At 39.3% G+C, this 26879-nt stretch overlaps 1 protein-coding gene across 6 annotated transcripts in view; it reads right to left on the reverse strand.

The window, feature by feature from the left end:
• Positions 1 to 8348: 8348 nt before the first annotated feature.
• Positions 8349 to 26879, reverse strand: part of METTL8 (methyltransferase 8, methylcytidine) — a 139601-nt gene continuing 121070 nt past the window's right edge. For 2 of the 6 annotated variants that reach the window (XM_049712277.1, XM_049712274.1), the window contains one exon: positions 9513 to 9687. In XM_049712277.1, the coding sequence (XP_049568234.1) occupies positions 9650 to 9687 (38 nt within the window). In that variant the 3' untranslated portion in view covers positions 9513 to 9649. Of the gene's footprint in view, positions 9385 to 9471; positions 9688 to 14864; positions 16209 to 26879 lie in introns of those variants that run through there. The other 4 variants (XR_007478401.1, XR_007478402.1, XM_049712276.1 and 1 more) reach the window with 4 other exon arrangements.

Below are 26879 nucleotides of genomic sequence, written 5' to 3' on the forward strand. Positions count from 1 at the left end.
GGGCAAAGGAGCTTCACAAAAGTATGAGTGAGGCTGAAAAGGCAGTTTCTTTCAAAAGCATCTGAAGAAGAATATATACATATGTGTGTGTGTGTGTATATATATATATATATATATACATATACATGCATATATAACTGAGTCACTTTGCTGTACACCTGAAACTAACACAACATTGTAAATCAACAATGCTTCAGTTAAAAAAAGCAGCCAGACAATTAAGACACATACCTTCCTGAGCTGAGGAAAGAGACAGGTGTCTGGGGCTTCTAGGTGGTGGAGGCGGTGAGGCAATTTCTGGGAAGGTGAGAGGAGGAAATACTTGGTAAATAATGAATGCCTTGTTATGCAAATAAGCCACTCAGGGGAAAAAGTTATTTCTGGTAGTAATTCTCTTCCTGGTCCGGTTACCCTTTCTAATGAAAATTTCCTTTATAAATGTAGATTTTCCTCCTACAAATGGAGAAATTTACACTTACTTTTAGGTAGTTAAGGGAGGGGGGTGGGCATTTAAAAAGCTTTCCTGAGGTTGCTGGGCCTTCAGCTAAAAATCCCCATGCCAAAGTGGCATATTTTGGGGTGGCATGTTTTGAACCCCTTTACTCTCCTGGGCTGTCCAAAGTCTGTGTCTAACCACTTTGTTTCCTTTTAACAGGAAACATTTTCCCTAGTAACCAAATTACTAATTCACTCAATTAACTTCCTCCTTCATTACTTCTCAGTTGGTTTAAGTGACTTCTTTGCTAAGCCCTGCAGTTTTACAATCTGCTCTGGCCAACCTGCATCTTCAAAGAGAGTTTTTAGTTTAATCAAAATTTTAAACACTTCTTAACAGGATAGAACCATTTAAAAATTAAGTTATCTATGATGAAGGCATAGGCATAGCTAGTCCATACACCTCACTTGATTTATCTTCTCAAAAATGGTGCTATTAATAAAACTGATGTAAGTTGAATCTGATTTTCTCCTTTCCCCATAGGAAGGCGATGAAGCATCTGACTAAGGACCTGAAGCCCATGATTTAATGAATGGTAGTGAAACTGTACAACTCAGATTGGGACTTGAACCCACTATCTTTTAATTGATATCACACACCTGGTTTCAGGACTTAATGAAGCTCAGGTTCTTTATGTCTGGTTGCAGAAAGAACTCAGTGAGAGATGAAGTAATAGGTAAGAATTGGATTTACGTAGAGAGATATACATTCAATAGACAGAATACGGTCTGTCTCAAAGGTGAGAATGGCCCTGGGAGAAACACACTTCACAGACAGAGTGTGGGCCATCTCAGAAGGCAAGAGGCCTCAAAATATGGGTTGGTTACTTTTTATGGGCTGGGTAATTTCATAGGTTAATGAGTGGGAGAAATATTCCAACTACTTCAGGGGAGGGGCAGGGATTTCCAGGAATTGAGCCACCACCCAATTTTTGGCCTTTTATATTCAGCCTCGGAACTGTCATGGTGCCTGTGGGTGTGTCATTTAGCATATGCTAAGGCATTACAATGAGCTTATAACGAAGCTTAAGGTCCACTGGAAGTCGAATATTCTGCTATCTTGGGCCTAATCAATTCTAACTAGTTATGTCGTATCCTCAAGGGCAGTGTCATTCTTTTAAAGGTTGTGCCCTGCTCCCTTTCCTCCTGTTTCATTAGGAATTCATTAAAATGTAACAAGTGAGAAACTAGTAGAAAACTTAAAAATCAACCAGAGACTCCATTTCTTCTATCTTACAAATATGGGATAGCAAGCTCACACTTCACAGTCAATAGCTTATGTATTTAATGCTGAAGAGTGTATAGTTTTCAAAAATATATGTAATCCAAATAGGAATTCATCACATCCAACTTCAATTTTCATGATAATAACATATAAACACACTAGAAATAGTCTTTTTTAATATTCTTCATAATTTGTTCCCTATTTTTGCTGTAGCAGAGCAAAAATTGAAGGATCATTACACCTTGAGGCAAATGAATAATTTCTAAAGGAGATTCTGAGAAAGCTTTTTGGGAAAGCAAATTTACGGGATATTTCAGGAGAGTTTTGGGTACCTGGCTCAGGAAAGTTTGTTTCATTGTCTAACTTCCTAGCTTTATAAATCAAATTAATTGTGTTGGATTGTGGTATAATAAGAATATATGTTCGGACTTTGTCCCCAGTTTCTGGCACAGAGCTCTTAAAATGCTGGGAAATTTCCTGAGTGATAGGAGTCTTTTGTTGTTCCTAAGGCACCCCTTTCACACATATCAGAGTCTGTACTAATGAGATGACTTAAGGTGGGGCCCCTAGATAGTTTCAGAAAGCCCAAACAAGTATTAGTGGGTTGCAACTTTCAGCAAACCCTCCCCTCCAGGGAGGGGATGGGGGCTGGAGATTGAGTTCAATCACCAATTGCCAATGATTTAATTAATCTTGCCCACTTAATGAAACTTCAGTAAAAACTCTTGAACATTGAGATTCAGAAATTCCGGGTTGGTGACTCAGATGTGCTGAGAACATGGTGCATGAAAACTCTGCACCAACCCCAACCCTACTTCCAATACCTTCCCCTATGGATCACTTACATGTGGCTGTTCCTGAGTTGCATCCTTTACAATAAAGCAATAAACAAAAGTAAAGCTTTTTCCTAAGTTCTATGAATTGCTCTAGCAAATTATCATACCCAAGAGAGGGTGACGGGAACCCCTGAGTTTGTAGCCAAGTCAGACGTAAGTGCAGGTAGTCTGGGGACCAGGGACTTGGGACTGGCATTTGAAGTGGGGATGGTTTGAGGTACTAAGCCCTTAACTTGGGTCTGCACTATCTCTGGATAGTGTCAGAACTGAGTGAAATTGCAGGATACTCAGTTGGTGTGGGAGAATTGGAGAACTGGTGTTGGAATGACATATTTGTTGTTGGAAAGAAAGCACACATTTGTTGTCAGAAAAAAACATGCATGAATGTATGCAAGGTTTGTGTCCCCTCAAAATTCAAATGTTGAAATTGTAACCCCCCAATGTAATGGCATTTGGAGATGAGGTCTTCCAGAAGTAATTAGGTCATGAGAGTGCTGCCCTTATGAATAGGATTAGTGACCTTATAAGAAGATGAAAGGATCAGAGCTTTCTCTTTCCACCATGTGAGATCACAATGAGAAGTCGCCAGCGTGCAACCCAGGAAAGGGTTCTTACCAGGACCTGACCATGTTGGCACCCTGATCTTAGACTTCCAGATACCAGAATTGTGAGAAATAAATGTCTGTTGTTTATAAAGTTTACGGTACTTTGTTATAGAACTAAGACAGGATCCATTTTCTCCCAACTGATCAGATGATGCCACCTTGCAGCATTTGTATCATTATGATACATTTGTATCATTATGCTTGTTTACCTGTCCGTCTGACCCACTAGACTGTGAGCAATTGGAAGACTGAATTGGGCTTTAATGCATCTGCATTCCCAAAGCTACATATCTTAGGCAAATCTAAATTCTATGGGCATAAAACTTATACAATTTGGGGAAGAGAAGATTCTTCAAAGGAACACAAAATTAGGTGAGAAGAAATCACAACAAATTACAAATATAAAAAGCTGATAAATACCATCAACTTTATAAAAATAAAATATTTTTATTTATTAACTGCTTGACACATCTCTATGATACAATTTTTCCTACTTTTTTGACTTGTACTCTTTGATTACCTCTTTCTTGAGACAACAATTTATAAGTTCATTTTCTATAGTGATTAGAAAGACAGTTCATGCTTTTCCCTAGTGTGGTTGATCAACATGCTATTCTTTGAATTGACCATACTCATATTAATCAGTGTATCATCAACGGCTCTGCACCTTCAGGTCACAGCAGAAGGTGACTTGGCACAGTGAAGGTAGGAATATACCTACCAGCCATTCCCATGCTGGCACGGCCAGCAATAACTTTTAAGTATTCACAGAAATGACTGCCAACTACATGAATTTTTACCACTAAACTCAAAATGTGTTCCTAACTTAACTTCCCTTAGTTGAATCCCTGAAATGACCACAGACTCTCCAAGGTCATCAGACACAAGGAAAACTTATGATAGAAGGGATGTCAGATTGGAAAGAGATAATAGTCTTAACCAATTGTGGTTAAAATATTTTACTTTTCCAAATTTTGCAAAAATACATAACCAGTGAATATATATTGCTAGGTGTACCCCTGGAAGAGGTCCATGAAATTGTGTCCCTGAAGATCAAACTTTTTTGCCTTCATATCAAATTTTCCACTCCCTGGCATGGTGCCAGGCACAAAATAGGTACCTAACAAGTACCCAAAGAGTGCACAGTGAATGAGAGAGTTCATCTCTGTGCAGCCTGTTGAAGGGCAGTAATGATAACATAGGAAGGAAAGGAGTAAGGGCAGTAATGATAACATAGGAAGGGAAGGAGTAAGAGTAAGTGCTTTGAGTTAATTATTCTAAGAAGTCAAGGATTGTCTGATCTTTCCTTTTAAACATTTGTTCCAATGTAGTAAAAGAAATAAAAGGTTCTTCCGGTTAAAAACAGTGAAGTGATTAAATCCTAACAGCTCTGAAAATAACTTTTGCAGCACATACCTCATAGTCTCTTCTTGCTGCGTAAAAGCAAAGAGAGGGCTGGCAAATCCACTGGAAGATCAGGAGGCCTTCCAATTCCCTGCTGTCTTGATTCTGAATATCCCACTAGTCACTTAGCCTTATCACCTCAGTGAGTATCTCGACAATTTGGGGCATTCTTTAAAAACTTTGATATGATAAGGTCTTTCTCATTTTCAGATCAGGGTTTAAGTTTTATATTCATCAAATTAAAATGTGAAAAGAAGCTTTTAAAATTTTAATTGGCACTCATAGGCACTATCAGGAGAATGCCTTCACAAACTGTTTAGGGAACATTTCTGATTGTGAAAATAACCAACATTTCCAAAGCTTGAAAGGATAACTTTAAGAGTTCATATAGGACTTCCCTGGTGGCCCAGTGGTTAAGAATCTGCCTGCTAACGCAGGGGACATGGGTTTGAGCCCTGGCCCGGGAAGATCCCACATGCCGTGGAGCAACTAAGCCCATGTGCCACAACTGCTGAAGCCCATGCGCCTAGAGCCCATGCTCTGCAACAAGAGAAGCCACCACAGTGAGAAGCCTGCACACCGAAACAGAGAGTAGCCCCCGCCTGCCGCAACTAGAGAAAAGCCTGTGCGCAGCAATGAAGACACAATGCAGCCATAAATAAATAAATAAATTTGTTTTTAAAAAAAGAGTTCATATAAAAGCCGACCCCATCCTAATAATTTGGGCCACTTACATCCTAGCTGAAAAATCAGCTCTTTGCTAATGTTATGGAGTATGGTAGAGGTATATATTGTTGTGTGGTTTATTTTTTCCTCTTACAGCCTCAGTTCTGGGTTGTGCCCCAAGTTATGACTTAGGGGGGCAAGTGGCTATGACCTCATTGGAAGTCAGAAGTGGGTTTTGGGTTTTAGCAAGAACAAGTCCAAAGTTTGAGAAACTAAAGCTAATAAAAATAGACTAGATGGCCAATAAGCACATGAAAATATGCTCAACTTCACTAATTATTAGAGAAATGCAAATCAAAACTACAGTGAGGTATCAGATGGTCAGAATGGCCATCATTAAAAAGTCTACAAATAATAAATGCTGAAGAGGGTGTGGAGAAAAGGGAACCCTCCTACGCTGTTGGGGAGAATGTAAATTGGTGCAGCCACTATGGAAAACAGTATGGAGGTTCCTCAAAAACTAAAAATAGAGTTGCTATATGATCCAGCAATCCCACTCCTGGGCATATATCAGGAGGAAATGCTAATTCAAAAAGATACATGCACCCCAATGTTCACTGCAGCACTATTTACAATAGCCAAGACATGGAAGCCACCTAAATGTCCACCAACAGATGAATGGATAAAGATGTGATATACAGATATATATATATATATCCATCTTTATCCATTCTCTCTCTCTCTCTCTCTCTCTCTCTCTCTCCACACACACACATGCGCGCGCACACACACACACACACACACACACACACAGACACAGGAATATTACTCGGCCATAAAAAAGGATGAAATAATGCCATTTGCAGCAACATGGATGGATCTAGAGACTATCATACTAAGTGATATGATATCACTCATATGTGGAATCTAAAATATGATACAAATGAACTTATTTACAAAATAGAAACAGACTCACAGACATAGAAAACAAACTTACAGTTACCACAGGGGAAATTTGGGGGCAGGGGGAGGGATAAATTAGGAGTTTGGGATTGGCAGATGCAAGCTATCGTGTATAAAATAAATAAACAACAAGGTCCTATTGTATAGCACAGGAAACTATATTCAATATCTTGTAATAAACTATAATGGAAAAGAATATGAAAAAGAATATGTATATATATTTATAACAGAATCTGTTAGCTTGCTGTATACCAGAAACTAACACGACATTGTAAATTAACTATACTTCAATAAAAAAAAATAATAGAATAGGCTATTTAAAGGATAAGAGGCCACAGACAGGAACACTGGGAACATACCCAGGCTATAGGCCAGTTCTGCTGGATGTGTATTTGTAGTTTCTCCAACATCAGGTAGTCAAACATCTCCCCTTAAAAATCCCACATAAGAGATATTTATTGTCATCGATGTTTATACTAAGCGTCTGAAACTCTCTCCTCCATTTGGGGAATGAATGTTATGTTATGAGTCTCAATGGGAAACAGTGCCTACTTCTCACTGCAGAGGCAGAAAATGCCAAATGCTTATTTCCCAGCTTCCATATTGGAAGGTTGTGCCACAGCATGGGTAATGCCAATGAGAAATACCTGCCTCAGTGACCCAAAAGTGAGAGTCCCCCCCACTTTTTTTTTGCAGGGGACGGTGGCATCAGCAGCAACATCAGTTGGGGGGGCAGCCTTGGGTGACATGGTTTTAGCAATGGTCCTGGCTGCTTCCTGCCCTCCTTATTCTTACCCATTTTTCATTTGTGGGAGTTGCTCAATATTGTTTCAAAATTTTTCTTTCTCACACGCTCCCTTAAAAAAATTTTTTTTTCTCTTAAATCAGCCAGAATTAGTTTTTGTTGTGTGAAACTTGTGACCAAATTGTAGCTCAGACACCTCGGACACAGGTAAACAGCTATTTTAGGGGGTTTGAAGGGCACTTTGAAATTTTCATTAGTTCTCTTAAGTATTTAAATATGACTCTATCCTAAATTTTAAACCTTAAAAAGAATGTTGACATCAGTTATGATCATTGACCCTCACTGTAACAAATAATTGGTGCACATATTATGAATCCAATTTTACAGCTTAGGAAACTGAGGCACAGAGAACCAGAGTGCTCTGCCCGAGTAACAAATCCACTTAATGGCAAAGCTGAGAATGTTGAAACCCAGTCCCAGATCTTTCTCTTTTTTCTTTACTAAATCTTTATTGTGAAAGCAAAAGAAAAGCAGAGAGAAAGGTCCAGCACCAGAACTCAATTCATATAAAGAGCAGAAAGGTAAAGACCAGCATCAAAATGACTTGAGGCAGCTGCTTCTGTCAAGGCAGCCCCTCAACTCAAAATAGGACGTGAAGGCAGCAGAAAGAGCTTTCAGGTCCCTCACTGTCTTCTGCTGCTAAAAAGACACCTCAAGAGAGTTCTCCTTTTCCTATGGCCAGCTTAGACTGTGGCCGATTGGGAAGGGCAGTGACAAGATAATCAATCATCAATTTTCTGTGTTTAAGAATGACCTCTGTGAGGTTATCTTAAGGGGAGCAATTACTGCTAAAAACACAGTCATGGAGTAGTAATCAGAAAGGCTTTCTCTAATAAAACGACCAAAGAAGATATTTGTACTGAATAACATACTTAAAACAAATCTACTTTGCAGAGTACATTTCAGTTTCCTCCTAATGCTTCTGCTTTATATAAAACTCAACTCTGTAAAGAGTAACTTGAACAATCAGAGCTCCCAGGATATCAACTCCCAAACAGTCGTATGCGTTTAATGAGAACTTCAAGGAACGTTCCTTAATTTGGAAGAGGTGCTGTCTATAGGCAACGATTGTAGTTATTGCAGGAAACCACTGAGAGTTCAGCTGTTGTGTTAAAAACAAACGGTCGGATTCCATTTTGGAGTTTCTCACAGATTATGTTCTATTCACACTGACAAAAAACAAAATGCTTTGGGAAGTTATTTTTTTGTGCACTGCTTTAATTCCGGTTTTTGTCTAAATTAGTTTAAAAATGTGTAGCTGATCCTTTATTTCTTCTATCACCCAGCCGCAGATAATAAACTGCAAATTGAGCTCAATGTAGAGAGCAACTGCTGTCTCTGGTCGTCTGTGGAAGGCTGGGGAATAAGTCTAGCAAAAGGGAAAGTCTAATTTTTTCTTTTTAATAAAGCTTTTATTTTAAAACAGTATTAGATTTACAGAATTATTGTGATGATAGTACAGAGTTCCCATATACCCCACACCCAATTTCCCCTATTGTTAGCATCCTACATTAGTATAGTACATTTGTTACAATCAATAAATCAAAATTGATATATTGTTACAAACCAAAGTCCATAGTTTATTCTGCTTTCCTCAGTTTTCCTCTAATGTCCTTTTTCTGTTCCAGGATCCCATCCAGGACACCACATTATATTTAGTTGTTATGTCTCCTTAGGCTCTTCTTGGCTCTGACAGTTTCTCAGTCTTTCCTAGTTTTAAAGACCTTCTGAGGAGGACTGGTCAGGCATTTTGTAGAACGTTCCTCAAATGAGATTCGCCCAATGTTTTTCTCATGTTTACACTGGGGTTATGGGTTTTGGGGAGGAAAACCACAGAGGTCAAGTCCCATTCTCACTGCATCCTACAATCAACACAACCTGTCACTGTTGAAGTTTGGAGAGTCCACTTTTTCTCTCATTCTTAGGTACCTTCTTCCAGGTCCCCCAATAACACTCACTTGCTTTCTTTTCCAATTACTGAATTATTATAATTTCAAAAGTAAAATTGAAGATCCAGTATTCAAAGGTAGAGAGAGTACCTAAGGTAGGCAGGAATTCTATAAATTCCAAACCTGTAACATAGGAGGTGGCAGAAAGAGAAGCCTTCTCTTCTAAGCCTCTGCCTTCCTATTGTTCCCCTGACAAATCAAATCACCTCAGACTGAGGAGGCTCTTCCACGTCAGCATATAAACCAGGTGATACTGTCAGTAAAGGACAAGAGGAATTGCCAGTTGTGTCAATCATACTGTCCAGTATATTTTTATACAGCTTTCGTTCGGCTAAATATAGTTGTAATCCATTTCTGTTGCTAAGCATCATATTTTTATTAGGCGAGGTACTCTATTTGAAAACGCAAACGGAGTCTGAGTCTTGTAGTGAAGAGCCTGGAAAACAAGGGGCAGACTCTAAATGTCAATGACTTCGGTATGTTTGAGCTTCCAGATGAGTGTGGTACAGTTTCCTAAACCTACCTTACAAATGAGTCCGGGGAGTGGCTCATCTTGCAGCCTCCTTGATTTTATTGCCATCTCTGTGTGTCTTATTTCACATATCTTTCCTGTCAGCTATAGAGAGGCTGAGCTACAGCTATGGCTGCTGAGCTGTGTCTCTCCACAGTCATGTGGTTCAGATGACAACAAAACAAATAGCTCACTCAGATGAGCAAGGGCTCTCCAGACCAGGGTGATCTGTAGGAGAGGGGAAACAAAAATCTATTTAAAATCCTTCCTCGTGAAGAGATGCTGGGAATATATTAGATAGTGCAAGGAGTCTACGGATTACTAAAAATTGCAGCAGGTGACCCATGGAGGTTTATGTAGAAAATTCTTCTCTGGCAGTTGAAGAAAAGCAGAGTGGATGTTTGTCTATCTCAGTGGCTTAAGAATAAACTTCTCTGAAACAGGCATAGGCTAAATGTATTAGTCCGGGCTCCTAGCTGCAAATCAGACACCAACAGTAGGTCCTTTAAGCACAAAAGGAATGTTTTTGCAGAGCTCAGCAAATTGACCTGCCACTTACTTTTGTATGGCCCGAAAGTCAAGGAAAATTGTTACATTTTAAAATATTGGATAAAATTTTTTTTAAAAGAATGATATTTCCTGACCCATAAAAATTATATGAAATTCAAACTTCAGTATCCATAAATAAAATGTCATTGGAGCCCAGTCACACTCATTTGTTTACATATTGTCTTATAGCTGCTTTCATGCTACAGCGGCAGAATTGAATAGTGACAAAGACTGTGTGACCCACAAAGCCTGAAATATTTACTAATGTCTTAGCTCAGGCTGCCACAATAAAATACCATAGACTGAGTATCTTAAACAAGAGAAATTTATTTTCTCACAGTCCTGGAGACTAGAAATCCAAGATCAAGCTGCCAGCATTTGTTGATTTCTGGGGAGAACTGGCTCTCTCCTTGGGCTGCAGACGGCTGCCTTCCTGCTGTGTCCTCCCATGGAGGAGAGAGAGAGAGAGACAGACAGACAGCAAGCTCTCTGGTGTCTCTTTTTATAGGACACTACACCCATCATAAGGGCCCTATTCGCATGACCTCATCTAAGCCTAATTATTTCCCAAAGCCCTATATTCAAATAGCATCATATCGTGGGTTAGGACTTCAACATATGAATTTTGGGAGGGCACAATTCAATCTGTATAACTAACAATTCCTTTACAGAAAAGGTTTGCTAATCTCTGTACTAAAGGATATTAGGACACACACAGACTCTCCCAAGAGTGCCAGAAAACCATGCTACAAACTGTGTTGGAGGCAACACAGCTGGGCAATTCACAAAACACACTGCAAATTGGTTTAGGGAGATTCTACCACCCCAAGGTGCTGCTAATACTCCCAGCACCAGGCACTGGACAGGACTGCTAGAGGCCTTGGCATTGCTGCCTCTGTAAACTGGGGTGTTGCTCTTTGCACCCTACCAGAATGCATTCAGCCAGTGTCTGCTACTTGCACACAAGCTTTTGATTCAAAGTCTGGTGTGGGTGAAGCTGATTGGTGGATCCCAGATCATAAGTCTGTGTTACCTACAGCTGCAAGGGATGCTGAGACAATGAGTTTCTTCAGGGAAGTGGGTGGGAAACCCATGATGTGGCAAATTCTCTAAAGGTACTATCTAACAGCAAGTCACAATGTTAAAATGACTTCTTCCTACATTGTTTGTCCTCCACCACTTCCCCTGAGAATTGTTACCTCTGGAATAAACCCCTCTTCTCCATGGGAAATATCCCCATGTGGCATCCCAATATTTGACTTCCTGGATCCAGAGATTGTTTCTAACAAAATTCCCATTTTGGGAAAAAGTGGGGCTCAGTGATGAGGAACCTCTCTGCAATGGCATGATACGCTGTGTCTCTCCCTCCTTCCCTTATTAAATTCTCTGTACCAGAGATGAGCTGCTATCAGTGTTTCCCACTTTGGAATTAGGACCTGCCTCCTCTATCTGGGTCAGAATTTACTTTAATTCTTTCTTATTACAGCAACATGGGAACTCTGGGAGAACTAGAAAGAAAAAACTCAAAGGGTTTCACATTCCTCTTATTCTTTTTAAAATACCATGTGAGGAGAACCTCCACTTTTAGCCAAGATGGGGTAACAGGGACCAGATTTGGCTTCCATTCCAGAACAACCAGATTTTCCCCTTCCCACCAACACCCCCACCCCAAACCTGAAAAAAAAAAACAACCCAAAATATATAAAACAATGGTTTTCTAAGCACTGGACATCAGGCATTGAAAGATACAAGATGAGCCCTATGATTGACCTTGAGAGAGATTCTAGATAATAGTGCAGGGAGGAGGAACCCAGAAGGAGTGTGGCAGACTCTTTGAGTTGAGAAGAACAAGCTGAGAGTCCTGGGTGATCAAGAAGCCTGGAGTTCGAGGGAGGAAATTGTTCCACAGAGAGAGAACTTTGGAAATCTGCAGAGATTCCCACTTGAGCGTTCAGTAGAGTACACACCAACCCATGTGAACAAGGAAACACCCAGGCTGGAGAAAAAGCAATCTTAGGGCTTGAAAGAACAGTGTTCATTAGTAACACAGGACAAGAAATACTGACTATTCCCACCAGCTAATCTGATAAACCTCAAAATTCACAAGGCACTTAGGAAAGTACTAAGTAAGACCTTAGTGGGGAATTGGTCTCACCTGACAAATCTCAAAAACAAGATGCAAAATGTTCAATCTGCTTCCAAATAATTTAATTACACCCCAGAACAAAACCCAAGAATGTTTATAAGCAAACAAAAATATCCATCTCCCAACAGAGTAAAATTCACAATATTTGCATACAGCAAAAACTTATCAGGTATGCAAAGAAGCAGGAAATGAGGAGAAAAATTAACCAACTGAAACTGATAGGAAACTGACACAGATACAGGAATTAGTGGCAAGGACATTAAAACAGTTGTTATTATTGTATTCTAGATATTCAAAAAAATTATCAGAAACAGAGAAAAATCAAATTTCTAAAGATAAAAACTAACATCTGAGATGAAAATTTCACTGATGAAGTCAATGGCAGAAGAAAAGATTAATAAACTTGAATACATAGCAATAGAAATTATCCAAAAATAAAACAGAGAGAAAAAAAGATTTAAAAAAAAGGGAAAGGCCATCAGTGAGCTGTAGGACAACTTCAAGCAGCCTAAATTACATGTAACTGTATCTCCAAGCTGGGGTAGGAACAGAAAAACTATTTGAAGAAATGATAGCTGAAAATATTCCAGTTTTGATGAAAACTATAAACTCACAGATCCAAGAAGCTCAATGAATTCCAAGCATAAGAAACATGAAGAAAACTACACTAAAGCACATCAGAACCAAATTGCTCAAAATCAATGATGAAGAGAAATTCTTAAAAGTAGCCACAGAAAAAAGACACATTACGTACAGAAAATCAAAGATAGGAATGACAGAAAATTCTTCATAGGAAACAATGCAAGGATAATACAGCGGAGCAACATCTTTAAATAAATGAAAGAAAACAAAGCATCACCTAGAAATTTATACCCAGCGAAATATCTTTCAAAGAGGTTAGAACAAGGGCTATGTCAGACATACAAAAGCTGAAAGAATTCATAACTAACAGACCTGCACTATAAGAAATGTTAAAGGAAATCTTTCAGGCAGAAGGAAAATAACACCAGATAAAAATGCCTAACACCAGGCATATCTCAGAGATATTGTGGGTCTGGTTCCAGAGCACTGCAATAAAGTGAATATCACAATAAAGTGAATCACACAAATTTTTTGACTTCCCAGTGCATATAAAAGTTATGTTTACAATATAATGTAGTCTATTAAGTGTGTGATAGCATTATGTCTAAAAACAATGTACATGCCTTAATTAATGAATACAATAAAGTCAATAAAGCTAAAAAATAATAACCGTCATCTGAGACTTCAGTGAGTTGTAGTAGTAACATCAAAGATCACTAATCACAGATCACTGTAATAAATATAATAATAAAGAAAAGGTGTGGGGCTCCCCTGGTGGCGCAGTGGTTGAGAGTCCGCCTGCCGATGCAGGAGACATGGGTTCCTGCCCTGGTCCGGGAAGATCCCACATGCCACGGAGCAGCTGGGCCCGTGAGCCATGGCCGCTGAGCCTGCGCGTCCGGAGCCTGTGCTCCGCAACGGGAGAGGCCACAAGAGTGAGAGGCCCGCATACGGCAAAAAAAAAAAAAAAAGGAAAGGTGTGAAATACTGTGAGATTTACCAAAATGTGACACAAACACATGAAGTGAGCAAATGTTTTTGGAAAAATAGTGCTGCTAGACTTGCTAGATGCAGGGTAGCCACAAACCTTCAATTTGTAAAAAAACTTGAAATATCTGCAAAGCACAATAAAGTGAAGCACAATAAAGGGTGATATACCTTTATGGATACACACAGAGTAGAGAGCAACAAAGATGGTAACTACATAACCAAATATGTTAAATTTATTTTTCTTATAATTTGAATATCTTTTAAAAGATAATTGATGGTTTAAACAAGAATAATAACAATACATTGTGGGGATTATAACATATGCATAAGTAAAACACAGGAAAACAATAGCATAAGTGTTGAGAGGGAGACATAGAAGTATACCATTATAAAATTCATATAGTATATGTAAAGTGGTATAATATCATGTGAACATTATACTAAATAATGTAATAAATTAAACATATAGTAACAACCTTAAAACAGCCACTAAAATAACAAAATGAAAAGTTATAGCTAATAAATCAACAAAGGAGATAAAATGGAATCATAAAAAATACTCAATCCAAAAGAAGACCAGAAAAGAATAGGATAATCAAGAATATATAAGCTGAGGGACTTCCCTGGTGGCACAGTGGTTAAGAATCCGCCTGCCAATGAAGGGGACATGGGTCCAAGCCCTGGTCCGGGAAGATCCCACATGCCGCAGAGCAACTAAGCCTGTGTGCCACAACTGCTGAGCTTGCGCTCTAGAACCCACGAGCCACAACTACTGAGCCCCTGTGCCACAACTACTGAAGCCCATGCACCTAGAGCCCATGCTCCGCAACGAGAGAAGCACCGCAATGAGAAGCCTGTGCACCACAATGAAGAGTAGCCCCCACTTGCCGCAACTAGAGAAAGTCCACGCGCAGCAACGAAGACCCAACGCAGCCAAAAATAAAAATAATGAATAAATAAATTCATTAAAAAAAATACAACACATCAAAATTTGTACAATGCTGCTAAAGAAGTACTTAGAAGATCATTTATGGCTCTAAATGCCTATATAAAAGAAAAGAAAGGACCCAAATTAATGACTATATTTTCCACCTTAAGAAACTAGGAAAGGAAGAGCAATGAAACTCAAAGTAGGCAGAAAAAAAAAAAAGAAAATCAGAGCGCAAATCAACGAAATAGAAAACAAAATCAATAGAAGAAATTGATGAGACCAAAAGCTAGTTGATTATCCTTACCTGCAAATGGGATTTGCAAAGCTTATATCTGATAAAGGACTTGCATCCAGAATATATAAAAAAACTCAAAACTCAATAATAAGGAAACAAGCCACACAATTAAAAACAAATAGGCAAGAGAATTAAACAGACATGGATGGCAAGTACACATATGAAGCATATGAAAAGATGCTCAGCATCACTAGTCATTAGGAAATGCAAATTAAAACTACAATGTAAAAAACGAACAAAAAAAACCCTACAATGTAGTACAACTATATACCTACTGAGGGCTAAAATTAAAATAACTGACCATATCATGTGTTGGCAAGAAGGCAGAGGAATTTGAACCCATATATACTGCTGTGGGAATATAAAATAGCACAACCACTTTTGAAAACAGTTTGTCAGTTTCTTAGACAGTTAAACATACACCTACCATATGATCCAGACATTCATTCTTAGGTATTTACCCAAGAGAAAAGAAAGCATACATCTACACAGTCTTGTACTTGAACGTTCACAGCAGCTTCATTTATAATAGCCCCAAATTGGAAACAACTCAGACGGCCATCTATGGGTGAATGGGTAGCAAATACTGGTATATGCACCCAATGGAATACTACCCAGCAATAAAAAGGAATAAACTATTGACACATTCAACAGCATGGATGAATCTCCAAATCATTACATTGAGCAAAAGAAGCCAGACAAAAAAGAGTATGTGTTTATTAATATAACATTCTAGAAAATTCAAACTAATGTATAGTGACAGAAAACAGGTTAGTAGTTTCCTGGTGGATGAGGAGATGGAGAGGTACAGAGGAAGGGATCATAAAGGGCACAAGGAAATTTTCAGGAGTGATGGACATTTTCACTATCTTGATGGTGGTGATGATTTCATGGGTGGATACATACATCAAAACTTATCAAACTGTACATTTCAACCATATGTTACTTGTTATATGTTATATACCTCAAAAAAAAGTCAGTTATTAAAAAAAAATCAAGATTGGGCATTACGCATACTGTGTTTCTTCAGCCACTGTAATGGTTCAGGCCCAGAAACTGGTAGTTCTTTCGTGGGGTTTGGGGTGTTCTCTTACAGCCAAGTCTTTGCAAGCCAACCAAGGTGATAGGAAGGGGAGGGAGCCACAGTGTTGAGCTTCTGTATTTCTTTCTTCAAGGCAGAAATCAAAGGTCTTTGGGGTCTTCCAATCACAATTCTTTTATCTCATTTGAGTCACTGATGGGTAGGTTTCTTTGTTCTATTTTACAGAAACATAAAGAGTGAGCATGATTCCTAAACAAAGTAGGGTATTTGCAGATGTTCTTGTCCTTTGACGCAGATATAAAGCCTATCTTCTGAGGCTGGTGGTCCAGTGGTTAAGACTCTGTGACCCTGTGCTCCCAATGCAGGGGGCCTGGTTTGATCCCTGCTCAGGGAACTAGATCCCGCATGCCGCACTGAAGATCCCGCGTGCTGAAACTAAGACCCGGCTGGCCAAATTAAAAATGAATAAATAAATAAAGCCTATCTTCTGAAAAAGGACAAAGAGATTCATATGTGCCTTGCTTAAGAAGAACAGACTAAAGTCGCAGCCTGTTAATTCCATCTGCTTCCCATAGCAAGAAAAATTTTTTACAATGAGGTGTCAGAGGATCTTCAGGCCCCATGGAGGGGATTTTCCTGAGGGGATCCCTTAACAACCTTCCCGTGTATTTAAGCCAACATGCTCCATCTCCTAGGGTAGTATGCCTTATCTCTAATTGTGGAATATAAGGCTTTGTTTTATTAAAAGAATTTGAGGCATGAGGAGGATGGAAAGTATTTGGTTGGTGGGGGTGAAGTCACATGGCTGCATACTTCTCTGGCCTTGATGAAATCATTTATGTAGGGAAGAAACATCCAAAGTAAAGTACTGTCAGATATATTCCAGAAATTGGTAGCTTTCCCAAGGCATTCAGTGATTGGAGCGGATAACTTGCTGGCAAAAGACAAGTAAGGACCAAAATAAAAAGCAAACAAACTCAACTTTGAAGTCCATATTTCTCCATTCTTTCTTTTCTGGGTTTGTGGGGATATGTTTGCATAGCAAGAGGTGCCCCTTTTCCTCCCTTCCCTAGCAGAACTTCCCAGACCTCAGCCGCCTCCCTGGCTCCAGGGCTTCTATCCCAGCAGGCCAAGAGGCAGGCTGCTCTGCAATGTGATGCATGGGCATCCAAAGGGCTTCCACCCAACAAACTTCCTTTCTTTTACAATGATTCTAGCCATCTTTCCAGTCTTCTGCATACCCAGAGTGTGTGAGGGGAATCCTCACAGGGGAGTTACTCATGTGAAAATGAAAAAAAGGAAACTTCATTCAAATTGGAGTCAGGGGACTTCCCTGGTGGCGCAGTGGTTAAGAATCCGCCTGCCAATGCAGGGCACACGGGTTTGATCCCTGATCCAGGAAGATCCCACATGCTGCAGAGCAACTAAGCCTGTGCACCGCAACTACTGAGCCTGTGCTCTAGAGCCCACAAGCCACAACTACTGAGCTTGCGTGCCACAACTACTGAAGCCCGCATGCCTAGAGCCCGTGTTCCACAAGAGAAGCCACCGCAATGAGAAGCCTGCACACTGCAATGAAGAGTAGACCCCGTTCGCCACAACTAGAGAAAGCCCGCACACAGCAATGCAGACCCAACGCAGCCAAAAATAAATAAATATTTTAAAACCCTCATAATTTATTAAAAAAAAAAAATTGGAGTCAGGAAGGCCAGAAGTGGGAGCTCCCACACTCTACAACTCCGTGATATCTGCAGACCCCAAATAGGACTAGACTACCTTGCATCTCCAACAGGAAAAAGGTTACTCCTTTACTACCCCAGCAGGAGGAAGTAAGATTTTTTTCCTCGTCTGGCATCGGCTCAGCCAATGAGAGACCATCATCACAACTCAGCCAATGAAAAGTCACTACACTTTGAACTCCCAGTTTCCTCCAATGGACTCTTTCTTTATAACAGCCCAACTTCCCCTTTCTCCTATAAAAGAATGTTCCTCTCCGTTGTTTCTCCATACTTGCCCATAGTTTTTGCTACAACGTGCTTACCTGAAGTGCAGTTTTCTGCTATTCCTGAATGAACCCATTCTGCTGGTAAAATAACTGGCTATTTTAGTTTTAAGGTCAACACTTGCCTACTCTGGGCAAGTTTCCCTGCCAAGGAATGCGGCTTTGGCCTCAATCAGCTGGATGGGGCCGGAATGTATTTTGCATATCCGGGTTCCCAGGATATGTGTTCCTGCTTCAAGAGAGTGTGAAACTGGGGGTCAGCTGTATGGCTGGGGAGATGTGTGAAAAATAGTGTGGGCATTTCACATTATGCCTGAAAACTACTATGAAACTCTAGGGAGAGCCTCAAAAGTGCATAAAAATAAAAATTGTCCTCTAGTAATGTAATCTCTCCTCATAAGACCTCAGAGAATATTTTCTAATAAAGGTAAGATCTGAATAAAATGAAAAGCGTTACTTTTATCCCCATTACTTGTTGGACAATGTTAGGCTACTCTATTCTTTAGGGACCCGTCACCAGTCCCAGAAACCTTCTGAGTATAGGAAAATTTTGTGTGGACAGAGAACATTAAGATAAACCATATTGACTAAACTTGAGTGAAACCCAACTCTATGCTTTGTCCTCCCTCAAAAAGTGCCTAGTGAATTAGTTTGAACAGAAATGAAACCAAAATTTAATTTGAAAAATAAATACATAAACATGAAAAACATTCAACAATAAAAAAGGGGAATACAATGAAAGTAATTCCTCATCTAACCTCTGCCCCTTGTTCTCCTCCAAGGAGCGCTGTTAATAATTACTTAATCTATATATGGCATTGACATATATGTATACATTATATATATTCAGACACATACAGAGAATAGATGGATTGATAAGTAGATAGATATAGATATCTCATGTATTCTTTTTTAGATTGTGAATTTCTCCATATATACAAAAGATTATAATGTATAAGTGAAGGACAAAGATTATGACTAACATGAACACTACTGTATCAGTCATGGTCCTAGAAACAGATGGCAGGCTCAAACTGGGAAACTGAGGAGAGTTGAATAAAATATTTTCAAAGTTGCAGGCAGGTTTACGGGAACAATAAAGATAATGCAGTACTCAATGGTTTATCCAGATTCTGTGGAGTTCTAAAGCGTATTCAAATTTTAAAACCTTCTTTAAGAAAAAGAATGCAAAATCATTGATATAAAAGTATGTACAGAAATGAATTTAGAATGAGAAAGAAAACATCAAATCACAAATTGATAAAACTGCAAATACCACAAATATCACAAAATCACAAATATCTCATCATATCACTATTAAATTTATTATATCTCTTTAATACTTTTCCTGACTTTTTTTTGCTATGTGCTCTTTGATCTTCACATGACATTGACATCATCCTCCACAGAAAGAATAGAAAGCTAATTCAGACTTTCCCCTGGCATAGTCTCTTTCTGGGTTCCCTATTCTGTTCTATTGGCCCATGAGTTCCTCCCTACAAAAGAATGAGAATAGTCCAGTGTCACAGTTAGAAAAACAAATGCTAGCACTTGTCCTGCTGAGCGCTGGTCAGAGGTACCATTTTTTAAGAGTAAAGGTCAGGGCATTTTACAAAGCTAAGGAAACTCTCAGTCCATCTTCCATGCCTAAGAATGGTTTTGTCACTGCCTATGCCAAGCACTTCCATGGTTCCTTATCCCTTCGGGACAAAGTCTCAACTTCCCTGCATGACAAATGAGGCTCTTCATCCTCCTCTTCCTTCTCACCGGCCTGGCCTCATAGTAGCACCTTCCTTCAATTACCTCTACCTGTTCTGTACAGTTTATACTCCAGGAACACTCAGCTACCTACAGTTCCAGAACATCCTGTGCTCAGTCCCATTCCTGAGGCTTTCCACATGATGTTCTCTCTGCTTGGAATACCCTCCGCAGCTTGTGCATCTGGCAAACCCACCCCGTGCCTTCAAGTCACAGATGAAATGCTGGTCCTCCTACAAAGCTTTCTTTCACTCCCTCAGACACACTTCAGGTTTTCTTCTCCTTTGTCACAGTCCCACTGATGCAATGATCTTACACTAATGCAACTGTTTGTAGGCTTATCTCCTCACTAGGCTGTAACTTTCTGGAGATCACAGACTGAAACTTCCCATCCTTGGATCCTAGGCACCCAGCACAGGGCCTGGCACACAGTAGGCACTCAATAAGTGTGTTTTCAATGAACGAGCATCGAGCAGACTTCTATATGCCTAGCACCGTACTAAAATGTTATCTCATTTGTGCTTATAACAACCCTATGAAGAAGTAGTGTCATCCTTATTTTACAGATGAAGAAACTGAAGTTCAGTGCGTTTAGTTTGCACATAGCTCTTTCCACCCAGTTCTGATGCCAAAAATTTATGCTGTTCCTCAAAGCAGGTAAACTGTGCTGTTTCAGTAGCACTTAAGCTAGCTGCATACGGCATGGCTGATCCACCTTTTTCTGAAATAACATACTGTTTTCCCATCTCTCAGAGATCAAAACCCCCATTATGTTTCTGTCCCAACCACTCCCACTGAAATTGCTCTTTTTCAAGGTCACAGGTGATCTCTCTGCTGCTGAATCCAACGACCATTTTTCTCTTATCTTTTTTTTTTTCTCTGGATAGTTTTCTACAAAGTTGATCACTACCGTTGTTCTGGGAATAATTTTCTCTCTCAGCTTTTGTGACAAACCATTCTCAGTTTCTTCATGGCCTCTCTGGGCACTCTGTCTCAGTTCCCCTTTCTGGCTCTTCCTCCTCGTTCCTACCTCTAAACACTGGATCTCCTCAGAGTGAGGTCTTGAACTAGCTCCTCTTCTCTACCCAACCTCCTGCCCCAGGTGAGTTCACCTGGTCCCATGAAATTCAATAGGATCCACATGCTGTTCGCCAATGGCATATCTCCAGCCCAGTTGCCTGCTTGCGTTCATACACCCAACCAACTACCTGGGATCTCTACTTGATTGTTTTACTGGAATGTCCTCAATTTTCATTGGCGTCTCTTAATTTCTCCAGTCTCCCAGTGTTCCAGTTCCTATAGCTATGTGACAAACCACTTCAAATCTTTTTTTTAATTGAAGTATAGTTGATTTACAATGTTGTTAGTTTCAGGTGTACAGCAAAGTGATTCAGTTTTATATATGTATAAAACTTCCTGTTTGGTAAGCATAAGTTTGTTTTCAATGTCTGTGGGTCTATTTCTGTTTTGTAAATAAGTTCATTTGTATCATTTTTTTTTAGATTCCACATATAAGTGATATCATATTTGTCTTTGTCTGACTTACTTTACTTAGTATGATAATCTCTAGGTCCATCATGTTGCTGCAAATGGCATTATTTCATTCTTTTCTATGGCTCACTTCAAATCTTAATAGGTCAGGAATTTGATACGTGATAGCTAGCTAGCTAGCTAGATGTATTCATCCAATGGCAGCAAAAGAAGAGATATTTCTTCATCAGTGCCTCTTTAGCCAGGAAGAAAAAATAATTCCCTTAAGAAGTCCTCCCACATGAGAGCCCAGGTCCAGACTTCTTGAGATTCCAGACATTAGATCCAGGTCCTGGAATGGACCTGGCTTCTTGGATCACGCTCTGTCCCTGAAGTCATGCTTGTCAAATGATCAAAGCAATATATCACCTATATCTCTTATAGGAGGTGACCTCATTAAACTACACTTGTTTCTGGAGCTGAGAGAGGTCTGTGTTGGGTCTCCTAGGATCCCCATTTTTATCCAGGCAACCATCTGCAGCTAGCCCTGACCATCAACTTTTAGATCATCTCTGTAAATACTGTACAATTCCAAACATTCAAAGACACAGACACAATGGTTTCCAAACACTCTGGATTTGTTACAACACTACATTTATGCTTTTTAGTCCCCACTCACCTAAGAGCTACAGGCATCTATTTGATTTTCTTGAACTAAAAAGAATTACAATGAAGAGATTTTGAAAGCATTTTTGAAACTTTTGCCAATTTCTTTAAGCTTGGTAAACAGCCTCAGGTGTCAAAAGACCAGCACTCCAAATCACCCATCTAAAGGCCTCTTGACAATGTCATTAGTACTGAAGGTTGGTTTACCATTTCATTTGGCCTTTTCAAGATGTTATTTTTTTCCCTTTTACTCACACTAGAGCTTCAGCCAAGAAAATGTACTCCCAGCTTCCCTTTCAGGAAGATTTTGCTTTTATTGTTTTTACTGCACTTATTTTTCTTTATTTTTTTCTTACGATAACTTGCCATATTCTCTCTATATTTTATTCTTAAGATGATATTTAAGCCCTTGATACCTGCTACCTTTATTGATAACAAAATGGAAGCTTATTTGTCTCTTCCCTTTGAAACTCAGGAAGGATTTGTCAAGTGTGATGTTTTTTTTAAAAAAAAAACCAACAAACCAACTGTATTGGTTTGGCAAAGATTCACTGCTGCATTTGTGATGCTTTTCTCCAGTACTTTTCCTGGGACTGACAGTTTTTTGGTCTATTTCACTAGCTGCTGTAATGTGTTCCCTTACACAGTCTCATCCCCAATGGTTTGGTAGCAAGTCTGTGTGATGAAAGAGTCATGGCGAACTGGAAACCAGAGTTAACACGTGGAGCCCTCCACACTCTCCCTCAACCCTGTAGAGGCCACCTCACGTCCTTTCCCTGTTGCAAAGAGCCAGGTAATTTACTCTAATACCAATTCATCTGTCCACGAGATGAGATTGTAGAGACCTCACTGAGAGACTGTGAAACTTTAGTGAGTACAAATCTGGGATTTTCTCAGCTACCCATTTCCCAGTGGAGAGTTTGCACTGTTTAAAATTTAACTATACTGATATCTAAAGGATAGTTTTCTGGTTAGGAAAAAGAAAGAGTGAATGCTAATGAGCAACATTTTAATTAATTCTCTCAAGCTTTACCCAAACCCCTCGACTATCTTATTGCTAAGGAGGATTCTACAAACTCTTTTCAGATGGAAATCCTTTGGACTGGTGCCTTATAGACCAACCTTGAGAACAATTTAATGTGACTGGTCTTTTATTGTTTTCAGTTCCTTCAAAGAAAAGCAAATATTTACTACATCGGATACTTTGTCTCTAGTCAACTGATGTTTTAAAAAGACAAGGTCTCTTTGAGAACTTTATTTTCTTCTAAGTACTCGGAAAAGTATTCTGTTCTGCAATGCTTTTCATAATGTCCCATCTGTTCTGATTTTTCAGAGGCTTTTTTTTTTTAATCTCCTCAGAAAATTCAATGAAAAAAAGGTAAAGGCTTTACTGCCAGTAAATTTTTGTTCCTCTTCTTTCTGGGAAAGAGCCAGTTTGAGTTTAAAAATAGACCTGAGAAATGTCTACAGCTTGAGATTCTTTCAACCCACTAATATTTGCTCTAGAATAATAAGGAGATTTGATACATCTGAACTAAAATGATCCCCATATTTGTTACCTTTCCATTTCAGATCAAATGAAACACCAAAGCAGCCTTCTCTCGAAGCAAAATCCATTATGTCAACCACCCCCTCTCTTATTTTTTTATTTTTGCGGTACACGGGCCTCTCACTGTTGTGGCCTCTCCCGTTGCGGAGCACAGGCTCCAGACGCGCAGGCTCAGCGGCCATGTCTCACGGGCCCAGCCGCACCGCGGCACGCGGTATCTTCCCGGACCGGGGCAAGAACCCGTGTTCCCTGCATCGGCAGGCGGAATCTCAACCACTGCGCCACCAGGGAACCCCTCTTATTTTTAATTTATGCTGAAAAAAGTGAAGTTGGCAGTTTAGATCATTCTAAGTGTCCCATGTTAAACATTTATCAATTGATGCTATTTATTATTAATTTCCAATAGCAGTTACTGTGGTTCTAACACCAGATTTTTCTCCACTGGGAGAAACATATTGAGGCAATAAAAAAGAATGACTTAATTTTAAAGTTAAAAAAAATGATATTACTGAGGTGTAATTGACAGCAATAAAATTCACAAAATTTAAGTGTACAATCAATAAATTCTCCTAAGTGCATATATTTGTTTAACTGCCCTCACAATTATGGCATAGAACATTTCCATCAACCCAAAGAGTTACCTCTTGTCTCTTTGTAATTCTTTTCCTATCTTTGGCAACCAGTGATCTGCTTTCAGTGACTCTAGTTTTGACTTTTCTAGAATATTACATAAATGGAATCACACAATGTGTGTGTGGTCTTTCATGCCTGCCTTCTTTTGCTTAGCATAATGCTTTTGGGACTCATCCATGTTGTTGTGTTTATCAGTAGTACGTTGCTTTTTATTGCTGAGTAGTATTCCATCATTTAGATACAGCACACATTGTCAACCCATTCACGAGTTGATGAACATTTGGGTGTTTCCAGTTTTTGATTATGAATAAAGTTGTTAGGAATATTCAAGTACAAGTCTTTGGGTGAAATATGTTTTCATTTCTCTTGGGTGAATATCTAGGAGTGGGATTGCTGGGTCTGATGGTAAGTGTATGTTTAATTTCATAAAGGATGGCGAGTTTTCCAAAGTAGATGTACCATTTTGCATTCCCACCAGCAGTGTACAAACATTGTGGTTGTTCCACATCCATATCAGCACTTGGTATTGTCTGTCGTTTTTATTTTAGCCATTGTAGTGCTGGTGTGGTGGTATTTCATTGTCATTTTAATTTGCATTTCCCTAATGACTAATGGTATTGAACACTTTTTCCTGCACTTATTTACTATACTCTTCTTTGGTGAGATGTCTATTCAAATCTCTTGTCTATTTTTTTTTTTTTTTTAAGTGAAGAAGGACGTCAGCTCAGCTTTTTATTTATTTATTTATTTTTGGCTGTGTTGGGTCTTCGTTTCTGTGCGAGGGCTTTCTCTAGTTGCGGCAAGTGGGGCCACCCTTCATCATGGTGCGCAGGCCTCTCACTATTGCGGCCTCTCTTGTTGCAGAGCACAGGCTCCAGACGTGCAGGCTCAGTAGTTGTGGCTCACGGGCCTAGTTGCTCCATGGCATGTGGGATCTTCCCAGACCAGGGCTCGAACCCATGTCCCCTGCATTGGCAGGCAGATTCTCAACCACTGTGCCCCCAGGGAAGCCCTCTTGCCTATTTTTAAAAATCAGGTTATAGGCTATAGAAATAGCTCAGTTGGGAGCGCGTTAGACTGAAAAAAGTTAGGTTATCTTCTTATTACTGAGGCTTAAGAGTTCTTTATTCTGAATATAAGCCCTTTATCAGATATATATATAAAAAATATTTTCTTTCAAAACAATGACTTAATTTAGCTAAAAATCAGAGGACTTCTGATGAGCTGACAAATCCAAAAGTGTGGTTGCTTGAATTTCTAATGTCAAATTAGAGTTATTGCTATTAATACACTGATGCTGTGATGCAGCCTCAAGGACAATGTCAAAAGACCTCTATAATAAGATGATTTGGATGTTTTGCCCTAGGAGCAGTACATCTATGCATACAAAATCTATTCTAAAGGAGCTGTGGGTAAATTTCTCATATAAACTGTTTCCAAAGTGAAGTAAATATCCCTCTCCCCCACAATGGGGATGAACTTAAATTATGGCAATTCTAAGGCTTAGAGGAGTAGGGTGTTTTCTAGGAAGAGGAGTAGATAAGGGACATTTAGGTGGGCAAGGTCCTGTGTGTCCTCTACTGGTTTCTGTCTTATTCTCCTTAAAATAAGTTTTTCCTCTCCTTGGTAACTTTTTATCCCGATATAATTTCAAACTTACAAAGAAAAGTTGCAAGAATAACACAAAGAACTCCCATATGCCCTTACCCAAGCTCACCAATTTTTCATTTTGCCCCAACTTAAATAAATTTTACATTTAATTTTTTTGTTTCAGAAAAAACAACTAAGGTCTGGTTCTTTTTGAAGTTTTTATTCCCACTTATCTCCAGCCTAAGTGGCAGAAAAAGTAGCAATCAACGCTCCCATTTTACAGCCTGGAAGACTTGACACACAGAGAATCCTATCGCAGGACTCTGGGGACCCGGTACTGCCTGTAGCCACCATAAAGAAGCCAATCACCATTCAGCTTTACAGTCCATTTCCTTACCTCCTCCTGGTATCCTTGGCTCATATCTAAAGTGCTTGCACCTGACTCTTTGTTTTGACAACTGATATTGCTCTTATTATCCTGATCTTTGATGTGTCCTCTACCTTTGGTTACTCTGGGAAACAAGGTAAGGGATCTGAACTTGGTACTCTGCTTTGCCTCAGTTTTATCAGCAGGCAACTTGACAAGCAGTAGTATTTACAAGTCTGCATAGCTAGTGATACCAGGTATCCCAACACCTACAGTCAGAGAACCAAGACATATTAGTGCTGAAACGACCTTGAGATCATTCAGTACAACTCTTTCATCTTCAGATGAGGACACTGAGGCCCCAAGAGATATAATATTTTGTCCAAGGTCACACAGTGAGTTGGTAGCAAAGGTATGACTAAAATTCTAGTTTCATGCTTTTTTCCTACATTATACTGCTGCCTCAAATTTTATTACTACTAATAATTAATTCTCAGTTGTAAAAGTTCATGTACTTTTCCATGGAGTTAACATATATTTATTGTGCATTTATGAGGCACTATGCACGAGGTGTACAAGAGACTTAATTTCTCCCCCAGAGCTTACTTTTTGGCAGATAAACAGATGATTAAAAAGTAATTATGCATGGTGGATAATAGTATTGTGGTTCCTCAAAAAATTTAACATAGAACCACCAGCAATTCCATTTCTTGGATTGGAAGCAGGAACAGATACTTGTACACTGTATTTGTCAGCTTCGGCTACCATAACAAAATGCCACAGACTGGATGGCTTAAACAGAAATTTTTTTTCTCACAGTTCTAGGGGTCAGAAGTCCAAGATCAAGGCA

The sequence above is a fragment of the Orcinus orca genome, chromosome 7 (assembly GCF_937001465.1).
Source record: "Orcinus orca chromosome 7, mOrcOrc1.1, whole genome shotgun sequence".
In the NCBI taxonomy this organism is placed as follows: Eukaryota; Metazoa; Chordata; class Mammalia; order Artiodactyla; family Delphinidae; genus Orcinus; species Orcinus orca.